Below are 15,297 nucleotides of genomic sequence, written 5' to 3' on the forward strand. Positions count from 1 at the left end.
GTGTGCTTCCATGAACATCGTGAAGGGCTGTGTGCACAAAGATGTAGAAGATGAGGAAGCCACTAAGCAGATCGTATAGTCCCCGTTTAGGAGTATGGGGAACAGGAGAAGGATTTGATCTGATTTATGTTAACTGAAGAAATAATAATTTAGTTTGTTGAGGGCACACTATTGGGGCTCCAAGATGGAAGCAGGAAGAACAGCTGTGAAAAGATGGGCAGCTCAGACTAGGGTGGTAACAGTGGACACAGTGAGACCTTTAAGATCGAAGAGTAGTTGAAGGTGGAGCCAGCAGAATTTGCAGATTGGCGACAGCGGTTTGAGAGGAGTACAAATCAAGGAAGAGTCCTGGGATTTTTTTCTAGCCTTGGGCAACTGGCAAGTAGAAGTGATAAGATCAGAGATGCAGAAGAAAATTGAGAATTCTCTTTCAGCCATATGAAATTGGAGATGCCTGTTAGACATACAAATAATATGCTGAATAGCAAAATTGGATCTATAGATCAGAAACTCAGGCAAAGGGTGACCGGCTGGCTCTGTTGGAAGGGCATGTGCCTCTTGATCTCAGGATTGTGAGTTCAAGCCCCACGTTGGATGTAGAGATTATTTAAATTAAAAAAACAAACCCTTAGATGAAAATTTGGGGTTGCAGTGTAAATTTGGGGGAAGTCAGTGTTCAGTTTGCATTGAAAGCCCTGAATTTGGGGTAGATATGAGAATATAAAATGAAAGGAGGGTATGATGCGGGAGAGGAAGAAAGAAAAAGGACAAAAGCAGCGGCCCTGGGGCATTCCAAACTTTAAAGGTCAAGCCGAGGAGAAAAAAAAAGAAAACAAAAGAAATGAGAAGCGTGGCGAGGAAGAAAAAACAGATAACCAGTATAGAAAATCCAGTCAAGGAATTTGCTATACAGATAAATAAGGCTGTGTGACTAGAGAGAAAGGCGAGGTCAGGGTAGGTTTTGGGGTTTCAGTTTATTTGTCTTTAAGATGGGAGGGTATGCACTTTGCACAGATGCTAATGGAGAAAATTCAGTAATTGGAAGAAAAAATTGACAGAAGAAGAAAGTGATTTTTTTTTCCTTCCAAGTTTTTATTTAAATTCAAGTTAGTTAACATATAGTATAGCCTTGGTTTCAGGAGTAGAATGTAGTGATTCATCCCTTACATATTCCACACGCAATGGGCTCATCGCAAGTGCCTTCCCTAATGCCCGTCACCTGTTTTACCCATCCCCCACCCTCCATCATCCCTCAGTTTGTTCTCTGTAGTTAAGAGTCTTTTATGGTTTGCCTCCCTCTCTGTTTTTGCCTTATTTTGAGGAAAGCGATTATTACACCAGCAGAGGCCCTGAGCAGACATGGAGCAGTGTGAACAAATGCACATATGTTCATCGTTGCTGAAAAAATCGTTGTATACCAGAGTGTCACACATTATTATTGACTATATATTGTAGCCTGTTGAGCACTTTTGACTGAAGAAAAGTTATTTGTAGCCAGAGTAAATAGTGGGAAGAAAAGGGAGCCTCATTTATATGGCTAAAAGATGCAGGGAGAGTAGTATATTTCACGGTGGGAAAATGAAGTTCTTCAGTGATTACTAGTGGTTTTTAAAATGAAATCAGTGAGCTCACCTTCAATGAGTTAGGGAGGGATATTGGAAGTGCAGGGGTGGAGGAAAGGTGAGAAATAATCTCCAGAGAGTAAGGAAGCCAATTGCACTACAGTAGAACTTCACCTTAATGCTGAGTGCTTGCCTGAACTTTAAGGTTAAATTTAAAGTGAGATGCATCTGTAGCGTGACCATCTTTTCTCTTCATCAGTTGGTAGGCACCCATAGACTAAGGAGAATTGGGTTTCACTAGGATGGGGGCTTTGCCAGGCAAGTGTGATGAGAGGAGAGTAGCACAGGACTTGAAGGTATTTATAAGGAGGTGATTATACCGCATGACTATGAACTCTGTGACGATGGGGGTGTGTGGAAAGTAGGATGATGGCAGGGACTAGACTGGAGGTCTCAAGGAGTCTAAAGTGAATAAAACTAAATTGTTAGCTGGAAAGGTAAGAGGTCAAGGTCAGAAAGAGCGAGACAGACTCAAGTTCATTGCAGCATTATTCACAATTGCAAAGGTATGTAAGTGACCTTAGGTCCTGTCAAATGATCTAAGTCCAAGGATGAATGGCTAAAGAAAATGTGTGTGTACACAGACACAATTAAACATTATTCACCCTTAAATAAGAAAGAAACCTTGTCATTTCTGACAACATGGATGAACTTGGAGGGCATTATGCTGAGTGAAATAAGCCACACAAAGACTGCAAGTATCACTTACATATGGAATCTAAAAATAAGAGTTGAACTCCTAGAAACAGAGAGTGGAAAAGTGGTTGCTGGGTGGGGAAGTAAGGAGAGGTTGGTAAAAGGGTACACACTTTCAGCTGTAAGATGAACAAGGTTTGAGGATCTCATGTAGAACACGGTCACTGTTGAGATCGTTAATACTATACTGTATCACTGAAATTTGTTGAGTAGAAGTTAAATGTTCTCACCAAAATAAATGAGATGATAGATGTCTTAATTGACTTGATGGAGGAGAATCCTTTCACAGTGTATACATAGATCAAATCATCACATTGTGTATTTTCAGTATCCTGTAATTCTGTCACTTATGCCTCAAAGCTGGATGGATGGGAAAAAATAGAAAGTGGGAGATAGAACTGAAGATTTTGGGGTGTGATCATGGGTATAATAATGAACGTAAGATCCTCAGCTGTATGATCCATGCAGTATGACTCTTGGGGTCACTTATAAATAACTATAAATGTCGGAATGTATTACTAGGTACAGTGTTTTGCATGTTGGGAAAAATACCTCTTGGATCAGTCTGGTAAGAACGAATTAGTATACACAACGTAGTTATATCATGTCAGAAAAAGAAATACGTATTTGAGATTGTGTTTGCTCTTACGTTTCTCTGATTATCATTTAGCACATGCATTATACATGAGTGAGTAAAAGTGTAAGCATAATCCATAGGCTTAATGAATTCCTTTCCAGCCAGTTTTCTTGGAGCTTTACATGTTGGGAACATCCCAATTATATAATATCAAAATTATTTTTACCAAGTTTGGGGCTGTGACATAAATATAGCATTACAAAGCTTGTAACTTTCTCTCTGAAATATTTAATAACTTACCATTAGATTTGCTGAACCAAAATAAAGGCTTCACTAAAATTCAAGGGCAGATCTGATGCATAGACAATCTAGTAATAAAGATCTACACTGTAGGATCAGTGAAGATTAAATAAGATTATAGTTATATATGTTAAGTGAGATTGTATAAATTTTTATGATACACATTAATGAGATTATGCACACTGATAAGCACCAAGTCTGGCAGTATATCCCTCAATATAATCTCGCCATTATATATGGGTACACAGTCAATATTAATTGAAATGAACTCTTTGCTATAAAACACATTAAAATACCAGTTGCAACTTAAGACAGGAATATGTTGAATCATAAGAATAGGCATTTAGCTATATAGTTTACCAAAAAGTTTTCATCAGAACATCTCTGTAAAGCTTATCATTTTATAATTGGTATTCTATATTTCTTTCATAGATTGTTGTCTGAAAATCAGTTTGCTTTTGCCAACTTCTGAAAAGTTAATCTACCCTGAGGAGTAGAAAAATTCTTTTTAAGATTTGTCTTTTATATGCATATCTGAAGGATTTATCACTCAAGGACTTATATTTTTACCTGTGGATATTTCTCCCCATGCAAAATTAATTTTTCTCCAGTCATATCTATAGCTCTTCAGTTGGCCAGAATATGTAGTCAATAATTTGAGAACAAATGTGCCATTCTCTGTTGTACAGTGATTTCTGTATAAATGTCTGTGTGCAAGGTAATTTCTTTGGAATTCAATTAGATGGAAGAGTAACATTTTTCAAAAGGTCATAAAATGAGGCTAATTTTTCTGATAGCTGTGCCTTAGGTTGAATTGAGGACTATGAGGTTAAATTATTTTTACGCTAAAGTTGCCTTTGGTGGAGGGAGAAAATGGATGCATAGTTACTGTGATTACGGGGCCGAGAAATATAGACAAGTGTATTATTTTTTCCCCACAAAGAGATTTGCCAGTTTCCTCAAATATTTTCCTCCTTTTGATTTGATAAGTAGTACAAAAGCCATGGATTTGAAACTTAGAAATTGAACTGAGACCGCAAAGCTCTGTTCACTTAAGGGTTTTACATCCTCAAGCGATGCTCCTGCCAGGAGTCCACAGCTTAATTACAAATGGCTTTCTCATGGAAAGCGGATCATTTGATTTGGATGTATGGAAAAGGAGCCAAGTGACTCTATAACATGATATACCACATAATAAAATCACACACCAACAGCAAGAAATTGTGTTTCCTCAGCATGAAAATGATATATGGCCACCAGCTGGAAAGGAACGAAAACGTTCTATAACCAAAAATCCCAAAATTGGAGGTTTGCCTCTAATTCCCATCCAGCATGAGAGAAGTGGAACCCAAGCCCGGAGAAATATTGAGGTAGGTTAGGATTTTATTTGTTTTATATTAATTATAGCATTTGTTTTCTTATGTCTTAATGTGATTACATTAATTACTTCTTTAGCTTCAAAAGCACAACAATAATCTTTGGAAAGCATAGTAAAAATCACATCCAGCAAGAAAACATTATGAATGACCCTGTGCTTCTCCTTTAAGTTTTATATTTTAACTTTTCTTAAAGAGTTTTAATAATGTCATTGACCATTCAATTAAATATGCATAATACTACTTATTTTCTTATCCCTCACATAGCCAAGCAATTTTAAATGTGTATACTTTAAATGTGTATACAGAAGTCCGCCTGGTAAATCACAGTCTCAAATTAGTCTTACAGGTTCACTTTTAACACACTTACAATGAGCCCAGGGCCGATTGTGTCTGGAGCCATGGTAACTAGACTTTCTAGTAACACAATCAAATTCCAGTGGTTTGGGAACTGATGGGGTGTCGCAGTTAATTTAAGGAACTGCAAGATGACCCCTGAGCATCAATAAAAAAGACCTAGCATCTTTCAGAAAAGTGGCTATTTGTTTTCCTTCTCACCTTGCGGGGTGGGGGAGAACATACATAGCATCAATCTTGACTTGAAGTTCAGTCTCTTCAGGAAAGGAGAAAATCTGTTTGCACTCAAAACTCATTAGATACTTTGGGATTAATGCATGTTTTGGTGCCTTAATTGAGCCCCTGAAAGCAAAAAGAAAAGCATGTAAAGGTGTTATTTCTTTGGGGTTTGGGATTGAACTGTTTGAATCTCTTTCTTTCCAAACAGAAATAACTTCTTTTAAAAGACTAAAGGTATTTTAATTTAGTGATTAGATTTAAAAAAATATCTTTCCATGTAGATCTTTCCTTGAACATTTACCCCAGTGTAATATTTCTCTTCACTAAAAGATAAAAGCCATGAAAATAATGGTTATTTCCTTTGTTGCCTATTCAGTCCTTCTGCACTTTTTTTTTTTTAAATCAGGAAAAACTATTCACAATTACGGGTTCCTCAGCTAATCTAGAATCTTAAAATTCTAAGGGTCACATTTCGTAAGAACCCAAATTAGGAAACATAGTTGGAACAAATGAAGCAAACATAGGGAGTAGATGTGCCCTACTGGGACCCCAGCTGCTTCTGATGTGGATCAGTTATGGAGCAAAGCAAAAAATAAATTATTAGGACCAAATCAAAATACATTAACCAATATCCAGTATAGAATTAGGATGATGATCTATAAATATATAGTGTAATAGTTTGTTACCTAATCTCAAATCCAGAATTTTAGAGATAATTTTTTTTTCTCTTTTAGCATGCTTAAGATCAGAAAACTGATGAACTCCAAACAACAAAGAACTTGTTATAGGCTTTTAAAAATAATTCCATGAAATATTAATTGCTAGACAATTTACAAGTAGTTAAGCTAAATTAACTTTTTTGTAAATGTGGTGATTCAACAAATTTGGCAAAGAAAAATTTTAAATGTTCCAGTGTTGGAAAAACATTGGAAGTTTAAAAAGCATTAAAACAAAATTGAAATTAAAAATTTCATATGAACCAGGGGCGCCTAGGTGGCTCAGTCGTTAAGCATCTGCCTTCAGCTCAGGTCATGATCCCAGGGTCCTGGGATCGAGCCCCACTTTGGGCTCCCTGCTCGGCGGGAAGCCTGCTTCTCCCTCTCCCACTCCCCCTGCTTGTGTTCCCTCTCTCGCTGTGTCTCTCTCTGTCAAATAAATAAATAAAATCTTTAAAGAAAATAAATAAATAAAAAATAAAAATTTCATATGAACCATTTAAATGTTTGTTATAGAGTTAGATTCATGTAAATATTTAAGAAAATATGTTTATAAAATGAATAATCATTTTTGATCCTTTGTTTTAAAAAGGGAAAATGGTTTAAAATATTGCTAAGTAGGGGGGGCACCTGGGTGGCACAGTCGGTTAAGCATCTGACTCGGTTTCAGCTCAAGTCATGATCCCGGGGTTGTGAGATCGAGCCCCATGTCAGGAGCCATGCTCAGTGAGGAGTCTGCTTGGGTTTCTCTCCGCCCCCCTGCACTTTTTCTAAATAAGTAAATAAATAAGCAATATATTTTTTTAAAGATCTATTAAGTACGATATACTCATAAGAAAATTTGATGCTTCAGCCATTTGGTAACTTACCATTTCAAGTCTTGTCTTGATTTCATGAGGTTCTATTAAAATCTGTGTGAGGATACCTCATTCAGGCAGGAAGTCTTCCTGGAAAAAGCAACTTCTAAAATTGAGTAGTGAGCTAGCTGAATAAGCCAGGGAAAGTAAGTTGTTGTCAAAGGAAATCACACACGGAGAGGCAAATATAGTACTTAAGAATGTACGTGCTAGGTCCCACCTGTGATTTGGGTACCTCCTAACTACATTGTGCTCAGCCTTTTTATCTGTAAGCATGAAGGGATAAAAAAAGGCTCTACCTTATAAAGCTATTATGATTCAATGATATCATACTTTAGAATTTATTAGAATAACGCCTAGTGCACAGTTAACATTCGAGTCAAAATAATAAGGAACTTGGAAGACGATATGGGATAATTTACTCATTTCCAAAATGGTCATATTTTTTGTCATCTGTAAAACAAAAACAGTGAGCAAAGAAGAATGATGCAGTTCCAGCAGAAAATGGTGACCTAGAATCATTGCATGCTTCTCTCCTCCGTCCCCATCCTGAAGCACATAAAGAGGCACATTGGTTCCAAACAGGGCACCATGGCATCCCATTCCAAATTCCCACTTCTGTGACCTTGGGTGAATGGGCATTTCTATTTCTGTGTCTTAAAATATAATTTACCTTTAGTAAATTATATATAATTTACTTTATAGTTTAATCATAATGTTTATTTGCTGTAAATAATGTCTCTAAAGCAGTATTGTGAGGATTAGTGATAGGATTATATATTTTATAGCATGGAGATTACCAACTAATACAGTGAGTTTAGTAGTGAAAGTTATTTGAGAGCATTTATATTGATCGTTGTACGTTTTGGTATTTTTGAGGCCTCCATAACCAGTGGCCTACATCTGGATATAATGGAAAATAGATATGGGTACAGACTAAAGCCACGTAAGGGATCTCCTCTGAGAACACATTCCTGTGACATAGAAACTACTCTGTGCAGGGAGGAGGACTGCTTTTCACACTGACCTTTCCATTCAAACAACTACTTTTCTCTAAACATACTCTGACACATTCGCTCTTGCTCCTCTAATTTCATAACTTATCTATCCTTTTTAAATTATTAATGTCTTATCTTTTAAGGACAATGTGGCACATAAACTATGTCCTCCTTTCTCCACAACATGAAGGGTGTTCCCAGCACATCATATTGTTCACTTGAAGCCGCACTGTCCCATCCTCTCAACTCTTTTTAAAAAACATTTTATTTATTTGAGAGAGAGTGCTGAGTAGGGGGAAAGTCAGAGGGAGAGCATCATCAGCGCAGAGCTCAACCTGGGACTCGACTTCAGGATCCTGAAATCATGACCTGAGCTGGAATCAAGAGTCAGATGCTTGACTGACTGAGCCACCCAGGCCTCCCCTCCCCTAATCCTCTCGACTCTTAACAGGTTACTTCCCTCACCTCTCTCCATCTTCGTATAAGATTACATCTCTTAGGCTAATACTAAAGTTTACTTGAAATTTCCGCATTACCTGCATGAATACTACATCTAAGAAAATCCCGACGTCTACCTGCTGATGGTTGAAAGATAATGAGAACTGTTCCTATGATATGTAAAATCACTATAGACCCTAAGACACCACTAAAAAACCATTAGAAATGATAAATGAATTCAGTAAAGTTACAAGATACAAAATTAATATACAGAAATCTGTTCTGCTTCTATATACTAATAACAAAGCAACAGAAAGAAATTAAGAAAACAGGTCCATTTGCAATTGCAAGAATAAAATAACCTGGGGGAAAAACTTAAGGAAGTGAATGACCTCTACTCCAAAAACTATAAAACACTGATGAAAGAAATTGAAGATGACACAAATGGAAAGATATTCCATGCTCATGGGCTAGAAGAATATTATTAAAATGCTGAGTTTCTGTACACTAATGGAATAGCAGAAAGAGAACAATCCCATTTCCAGTTGCACAAAAAATAATACCTAGGAATAATCACCTAACCAAAAAGATGAAAGAAATTGAAGATGACACAAATGGAAAGATTTTCTATGCTCATGGAGTGGAAGAACGAGTATTATTAAAACGTCCACACTACCCAAAGCAATCTACAGATTTAATGCAATCCCTATCAGGATACCAATAACATTTTTCACAGAACTAGAATAATTCTAAAATTTGTACGGAACCACAAAAAAACCCTGAACAGCCAAAGCAATCTTGAGAAAGAAGAACAAAGCTGAAGGTATCATAATCCTAGATTTCAAGATACACTACAAATGTATAATATCAAGACAGTTTGGTACTGGCACAAAAATAGGCATAGATCAATGGAACAGAATAGAAAACCCAGAAATGGATCCACAGCTACGTGGTCAACTAATCTTTGACAAAGCAGAAAAGACCATCCAATGGCAAGAAGACAGTCTTTTCAATAAATCGTGTTGGGAAAGCTGGACAGCTACATGTAAAAGAATGAAATGGGACCACTTTCTTACACCATACACAAAAATAAATTCAAAATGAATTACAGACTTTAAATGTGAGACCTGAGCCATAAACCTCCTGGAATAAAACATAGGCAATGTTGGCCTCAGCAACATATTTGTGGTACATCTCTTTGAGCAAGGGAAACAAAAGCAAAAATAAATTATTAGGACTATACCAAAATAAAAAGCTTTTGTACAGTAAAGGAAACCAAGAAAAGACAGCCTGCCGAATGGGAGAACATATTTGTAAATGATATCCCTGATAAGGGGTTAATATCCAAAATATATAAAGAACTTTTACAACTCAATGCCACGGTAACAAATAATCCAATTAAAATGGGCAGAGGACCTGAATAGACATTTTTCCAAAGAAATACAGATGGCTTACAGACACATGAGAAGATGCTCAACATCACTCATCATCAGGGACATGCCAATCAAAACCATGATGGAAAAAACAAAAACAAACCTTCAATGAGATAGCACTTTACACCAGTCAGAATAGCTGGTATCCAACGTCGACAGGAAATAGCAAGTGTCAGTGAGGCTGTGGAGAAAAAAAATCCCTCATTCACATTCCCCTGTTGGTGGGAATGTAAATTTGTGTAGCCACTATGGAAAACAGTGTGAAGGTTCCTCAAAAAATGAAAAATAGAAATACCATACTATCGAGTAATTGCACTACTGTGTATTTACCCAAAGAAAATGAAGACATTAATTCAAAAAGATATATGCACCCCTGTGTTTATTGCAGCATTATATGGAAGCAGCCCGAGTGTCCATCAATAGTCAAATGGATGAAGAAGAGGTGTAGATGTATTGAATGAAATATTTTTCAGCCATAAGAAAAAGAATGAAATCTTGCCATTTGCAACAACATGGATGGGCCTAAAAGATACTGCGCTAAATGAAACAAGTCAGAGAAAGACAAATATGATGTGATGTTACTTACATGTAGAATCTAAAAAACAACACACAGAAACAGATCCATAAATAGAACAAACGATGGTTGCCAGAGGGAGGAGGGTTGGGAGTGGGCAAAGTGGGTGAAGGGGAGTGGGAGGTGCACAGGTTTCCAGTTATGGAATGAATAGGTCATGGAAATAAAAGGCACAACATGGGGAATATAGTCAGATGATATAATAGCACTTTCGGATGACGGATGGTAGCTACACTTGTGTTTAGCATAGCATAACATAGACTTGTCAAATCACTATGTTGTACGCATGAAACTAATGTAATACTGTGTGTCAACTATACTTCAATTTAAAAAAAAATTTATATTGCTCCTTAATTTTCCTCAGGTAAGAGATGCCAAATGAAACTTAACATGTTTAATATTTATAAACTCCCAATCACAGCCCTATGCTGGTTAGCCATCATTCTTTGCAGGGGAGGGGTTATTTTGTTGTAGTAAATATATGTAAAAATATAAAAACTGTTCATTTTCGCCATATTTAAGTGTAATTATTGGCCTTGTATATACATTCACATTATGCAAGCATCACCAGTTTCTCAATATTTTAACATATTCAAATGAGACTTTGGAATTAAGTTAGATACTAAACATTTCATCAGTTTTTAGAGTAGAAGAAATGTATTTACCTGAGATATATAATCATAATTTTATCAGAAAATTCCAAGTTATAAAATGTATAAAATACATTTGTGAAAATATTTGTATTCAGCCTGAATTTGTATGTTTCAATTCCAAACCTGGATTTGATGGAATTTAGGAAAATAGAACATGTTATACGTTTGAAAAATTTTAAACCGACCTTATATTCACTATTTAATAAGTTAATGATCACTTTCTAAGTGCAGGCACTGTACTAGGTTCACGCTTCAGGGAACATATCAAACAAAAACCCTGCTTGCACTGAGTCTTTCTAGCAGGGCATTCAGATAATCACATTAGATAACTGCCCTAGAGAAAGGTGGGATGTTGTCTTTTAAACATTATTGTATTGAAGATCTTTACCGTTTATGCTACTCACAATTTCATACTTAATATATTACCATTTTCATTACACTTTCAATATTCATAACTTAAGTGCTCCTTCAGATTTTTGCTTTCTAGGCTTGGCAGTTTTTACTGGGGAAATTTTGAAGACGTTTCTTCAATTGTTGCTTCTTGTGAAAAGAATAACTTTTCTCTTTCCACTTCACCTACATCCTGATCCAATTTATTGGGTATCCTTTCTGTGTGGCTCCATACTGCTCTATGCTTTTGATTCTCTGTTTGTTCTTGTATCTTACACTTGATTAAATTTTCATACCCTTTGATAATATGATGGAAGTTCTATATGCCAGAAATTGCCCAGTCACAAGATGTTCTGAACACTAGTTAGGAAAGCGCACCTTTATAGCTCACTGAATTAATGTGTACTCTAATCCTCAGATACAAAAGTGGGTTTAATACATAACTATATATTTCAGTGTTTCCAGGAATGTATCTGTGGGATTCTAATAGGCATTGTGTCGGAGGAAGAAAAAGAAGTTAAACAGATCTTTTTGCCATAAAACTTCTCAACACTTTTAATATACTACTATGTACTGTAAGTCTCAAAGGAGGGGCTGTAAGTACGAGTATAGAGCATGTCCCCAAATCACGTGGCCACGGACAGGACACCGTAGGAATTACAGATATATGAACATATGATGCATTCAAGCAGAAATGAATTGGAAGAGGCATGTTTGAAATGAGTCCACCTGAATAACCTGAGAGACTTCTTTGAAGCTGTGTGTTAAACGCATGTTAAAATGAATTTCCATGATCTACCTTTCAGTTGATCTTGTAGCTCTAAGATGCCTGTATTGATGTCTTGGTTAGTCAATTCAGACATGCCAGTTCTGTCGAAGTAAAGTTAGAACCTCAGTCATGGAAATAAGCATGAACATAAGGAGCATCAACATTTAACACGGCATGTGTCTTTTAAACTTACCTTGTACTAAATCTTGCTTTCCTGTGGGATGTTGCATTTTCTTTTCAGAGTGCCAGAGCAGAACTGGAAAGGTTGCGGCTCAGTGAAGAGCGGGATCAAGAGTTGGGGGGTAGCAGCTTAAAGGAGAGAGCCTCCATGGTGGCCCACTGCCTGGAGCACAAGGATGAGAAACTTCGAACTCGAACCAGAAAACATCGGAGTTTCAACTGTCTGGAGGACCCAGAGGCTGACGTCCTTCACGGGCAGCAAAAAAGCCATAAAGGCCTCAAGACATTGAGGAAGACTGAGGACAGGAATGGCAAAGCTGCTTTGGACTCTGATAGTAAGTTACCGTCAAGGGTAATTGAAGAGCTTAGTGTGGTGCTGCAGCGGACGAGAACCCTTCCAAAAGACTTAGAGGATGAGGAGGTCTTGCAGAAGGAGATAAAATAGTGCTGCACATTATCTTTTTTAAATATTGTATACTGTGTGTGTGCAAACCAGAAACCAAACAGTAGAATTCGTGGTTTGTGAGATTTGTCTAGCTCTACATAAGCATTTAAATAGTATTTTAAAATATATATGTACATATGTGATAAGTAGAAGGTGATGCTTTTTTAGGTCTGAACAAAGCTTGTACAGTTCAACTGTAGAAGCATTGGCTTACTTTGAGTCGGCCAAGCTTTTTACAGTAGTTGTCTGTTGAATGGTGTAATTTATGAGCAGAAATCTCAAACTGTACTGTATTGTATAAAATGCTTTGTTTAAATGAAGCCTATGAAACTGTGTGTAACACATTTTGCACTTTGAGAAACCTTGTATATTAGGTTACCATATATGTTTTTAGGTTTACATAAGGGTCCACCTTACGGAAAAGAAAGGGAAGTTGAAAAGGGGAAGGGTTTATTTTAGTGGCTGCCTGTCAAACATGGGAGTTTTAAAAAGAGGCAAGGAGGTCAGTTAAGTTCTGATCCACAGTGAACCAGAATGAATCTTATTAATGAGAAACTGCTTAAGAGAAAAGTCTAGTGACTGTTTCCCAAGATGACAGACGTTCAGCCAACAACCACGAATAACGGCAGTGGCCACGCTTACTTTCGGTGTTAGTGAACTGGCCACAGAATACACTCAGTACACTTCGGTTCTGCAGAGGGGTCTGCTGACAAGAAACGTACCCTGCATATGCACTGTTGCTGTATACATTTTATTCCTTACTGTGGTTTTCGCACAAATTCACTATCACAGGGTTTTGTTATTGTTGTTTGATTTTTTCCTTGTTTTTTACTTGGTATTTCATTTCTTATTTTAAGTAAGGTGGTAATAGGCTTCTCTGCAATGTCAGAATTAAGTGGAGGTTTACAACATAGGGCCATTTGATAGCTTGTACCACTTTTGACAGCTACCAGTTCACATTTGATCAAATCCCTTTATTTAAGGGGGGGAAAAAAAGTCTCCTCCCTGAGCCTAATTAATAACAACAAAGCCCTCTTTTTGCTTCCACATCAAGGTCAGCTACTGAGTTAGTATTGACTGTTGGAGGAGAATCACCATCTAATTATAGTTCACATTAGGAACAGTGCTTTTCATCGATTTCTTAAGAATTTTATTAGCTATATAATTTTAGTCAAAACTCATCAGACCTAAGCTTTATTTCAACCACTATTTCCCCCCGTTTTTCAGGTGACTTCTTCAGAATATGTTATACAAAGGCCCATACTTTGGTCAGTCCAATTAGTATAGTAATATACTCTTAAATGCTCTGAATTTCTTCATTGTAAAATACTACTCACTTATATTTGGTGGTGATACAATATTTTACTATGGGTGTGTGATATTTATTCTTTAAAAAAAAAATTCCAATCGATTTGGATTTAAAGAAACTGCAGGTCAGTTTATGAAACAGGTATTAGCACTGCTGGGGAGCCTTCATTTAAAGCAAGAAATGGTATTTAGAAAATAAATCTAAAATAAACTATTCTAATAAATATTTATGAGATAAGCAGGCATATGACAATGTTTGACACTGGGAAATTATCTGGAGTTTTTTTTTTTTTACCTGCCTTATCTGAATATTTTTTAAACTGGAGCTTAGAATCTAATAGCCCTGTTTCCCTTCCTTTTCCTGTATAATTGTCTCCATTTTTCAAGAGTAAGATAAGGGCTAATGATGACATCTCATATTTTGAATAAAAATTAAAACTGTTTTACAAGTCCATTTGAATGTGATTATTATTTTCAGAAGTTAAAGGTTATTTTGAAATAAATCCAATCTTCTTTCCTTTTTTCCTTTTTAAATATTTGAATATGTACTTCAAACAAGCTATGTCATTTTTTCCCAAACGTGTCAGTGTGAATATTGTTCTACTTTAAATGATGACTATACACAGATAGATAGGACACAAACATATTGGTGGTAGTCTTTCATTTCTTTAGCCCTAAAGTTAATTACTAGACATGGCTTTTAAATATGTGACTTCTAAACAAATTACCTGATGATTTATGAAAGTGGCACTGAAAATTCAAAACTAAGCAAAAGTAATTGAAGCAAAATATGACGTGTACATAACTATAATAGCTGCCAATTTGCATTGTTCAGATGACAATTTATAATTCTGAAATACACAAACTTTATTGCAAAAGGAAATATTTTTGAAAATGCATCAGATTTATTTGAAGACTAGCATTCACATATTTTCATGTTTTCTCAAACTTTTGAAAATCACTGTGGGGAAAAGATGATGAAAACTTTTACTGTCTTATCAAAATTTGCACCAAGACTTTCATAATTATCATTCGCTCAACAAAAGATAGAATTACATTTATAATGTGAACAATTTTCTGTCATGTGTACAATCATGTTTATCTCTAATCATCTGGAAATGCAAATCACAGAAATGAATATTAGATAACTAAAATTAATCTGTTTTATAGCTGTTATTTTGAACAATTTTTTAGTGCAAATGTTCTAAGTTATATTGTACGTTCCTATCTTCTCTGCCATAGCTACCGTATGTTGAATGTAAACAATAATTTGGATAGCTCTATAGATTTAAGACCTTTTATGAATTATGGGATTCATGTTCAGAATCTAAGTGTCCTCATCTAAGAAGTGGGAATAATACCTATCTTGTAGGCATTTTGTGATAATTT

General features: G+C 36.1%; 1 protein-coding gene across 5 annotated transcripts in view; it reads left to right on the top strand.

The window, feature by feature from the left end:
* The window catches only part of ARAP2 (ArfGAP with RhoGAP domain, ankyrin repeat and PH domain 2), a 181,023-nt gene extending 166,666 nt beyond the window's left edge, over positions 1–14,357 (top strand). For all 5 annotated transcript variants that reach the window (XM_088021221.1, XM_088021224.1, XM_088021223.1 and 2 more), the window contains 2 exons: positions 4,431–4,565; positions 12,217–14,357. In XM_088021221.1, coding sequence (XP_087877347.1) covers positions 4,431–4,565; positions 12,217–12,600 — 519 coding nt within the window. In that variant the 3' untranslated portion in view covers positions 12,601–14,357. The remainder of the gene's footprint in view (positions 1–4,430; positions 4,566–12,216) is intronic.
* The last annotated feature ends 940 nt before the right edge of the window (positions 14,358–15,297 follow it).

Source organism: Eumetopias jubatus, unplaced genomic scaffold (genome assembly GCF_037043125.1).
Source record: "Eumetopias jubatus isolate StellerSeaLion01/CBP00866 unplaced genomic scaffold, mEumJub1_p1.0 scaffold_2, whole genome shotgun sequence".
Lineage (NCBI taxonomy): Eukaryota > Metazoa > Chordata > Mammalia > Carnivora > Otariidae > Eumetopias > Eumetopias jubatus.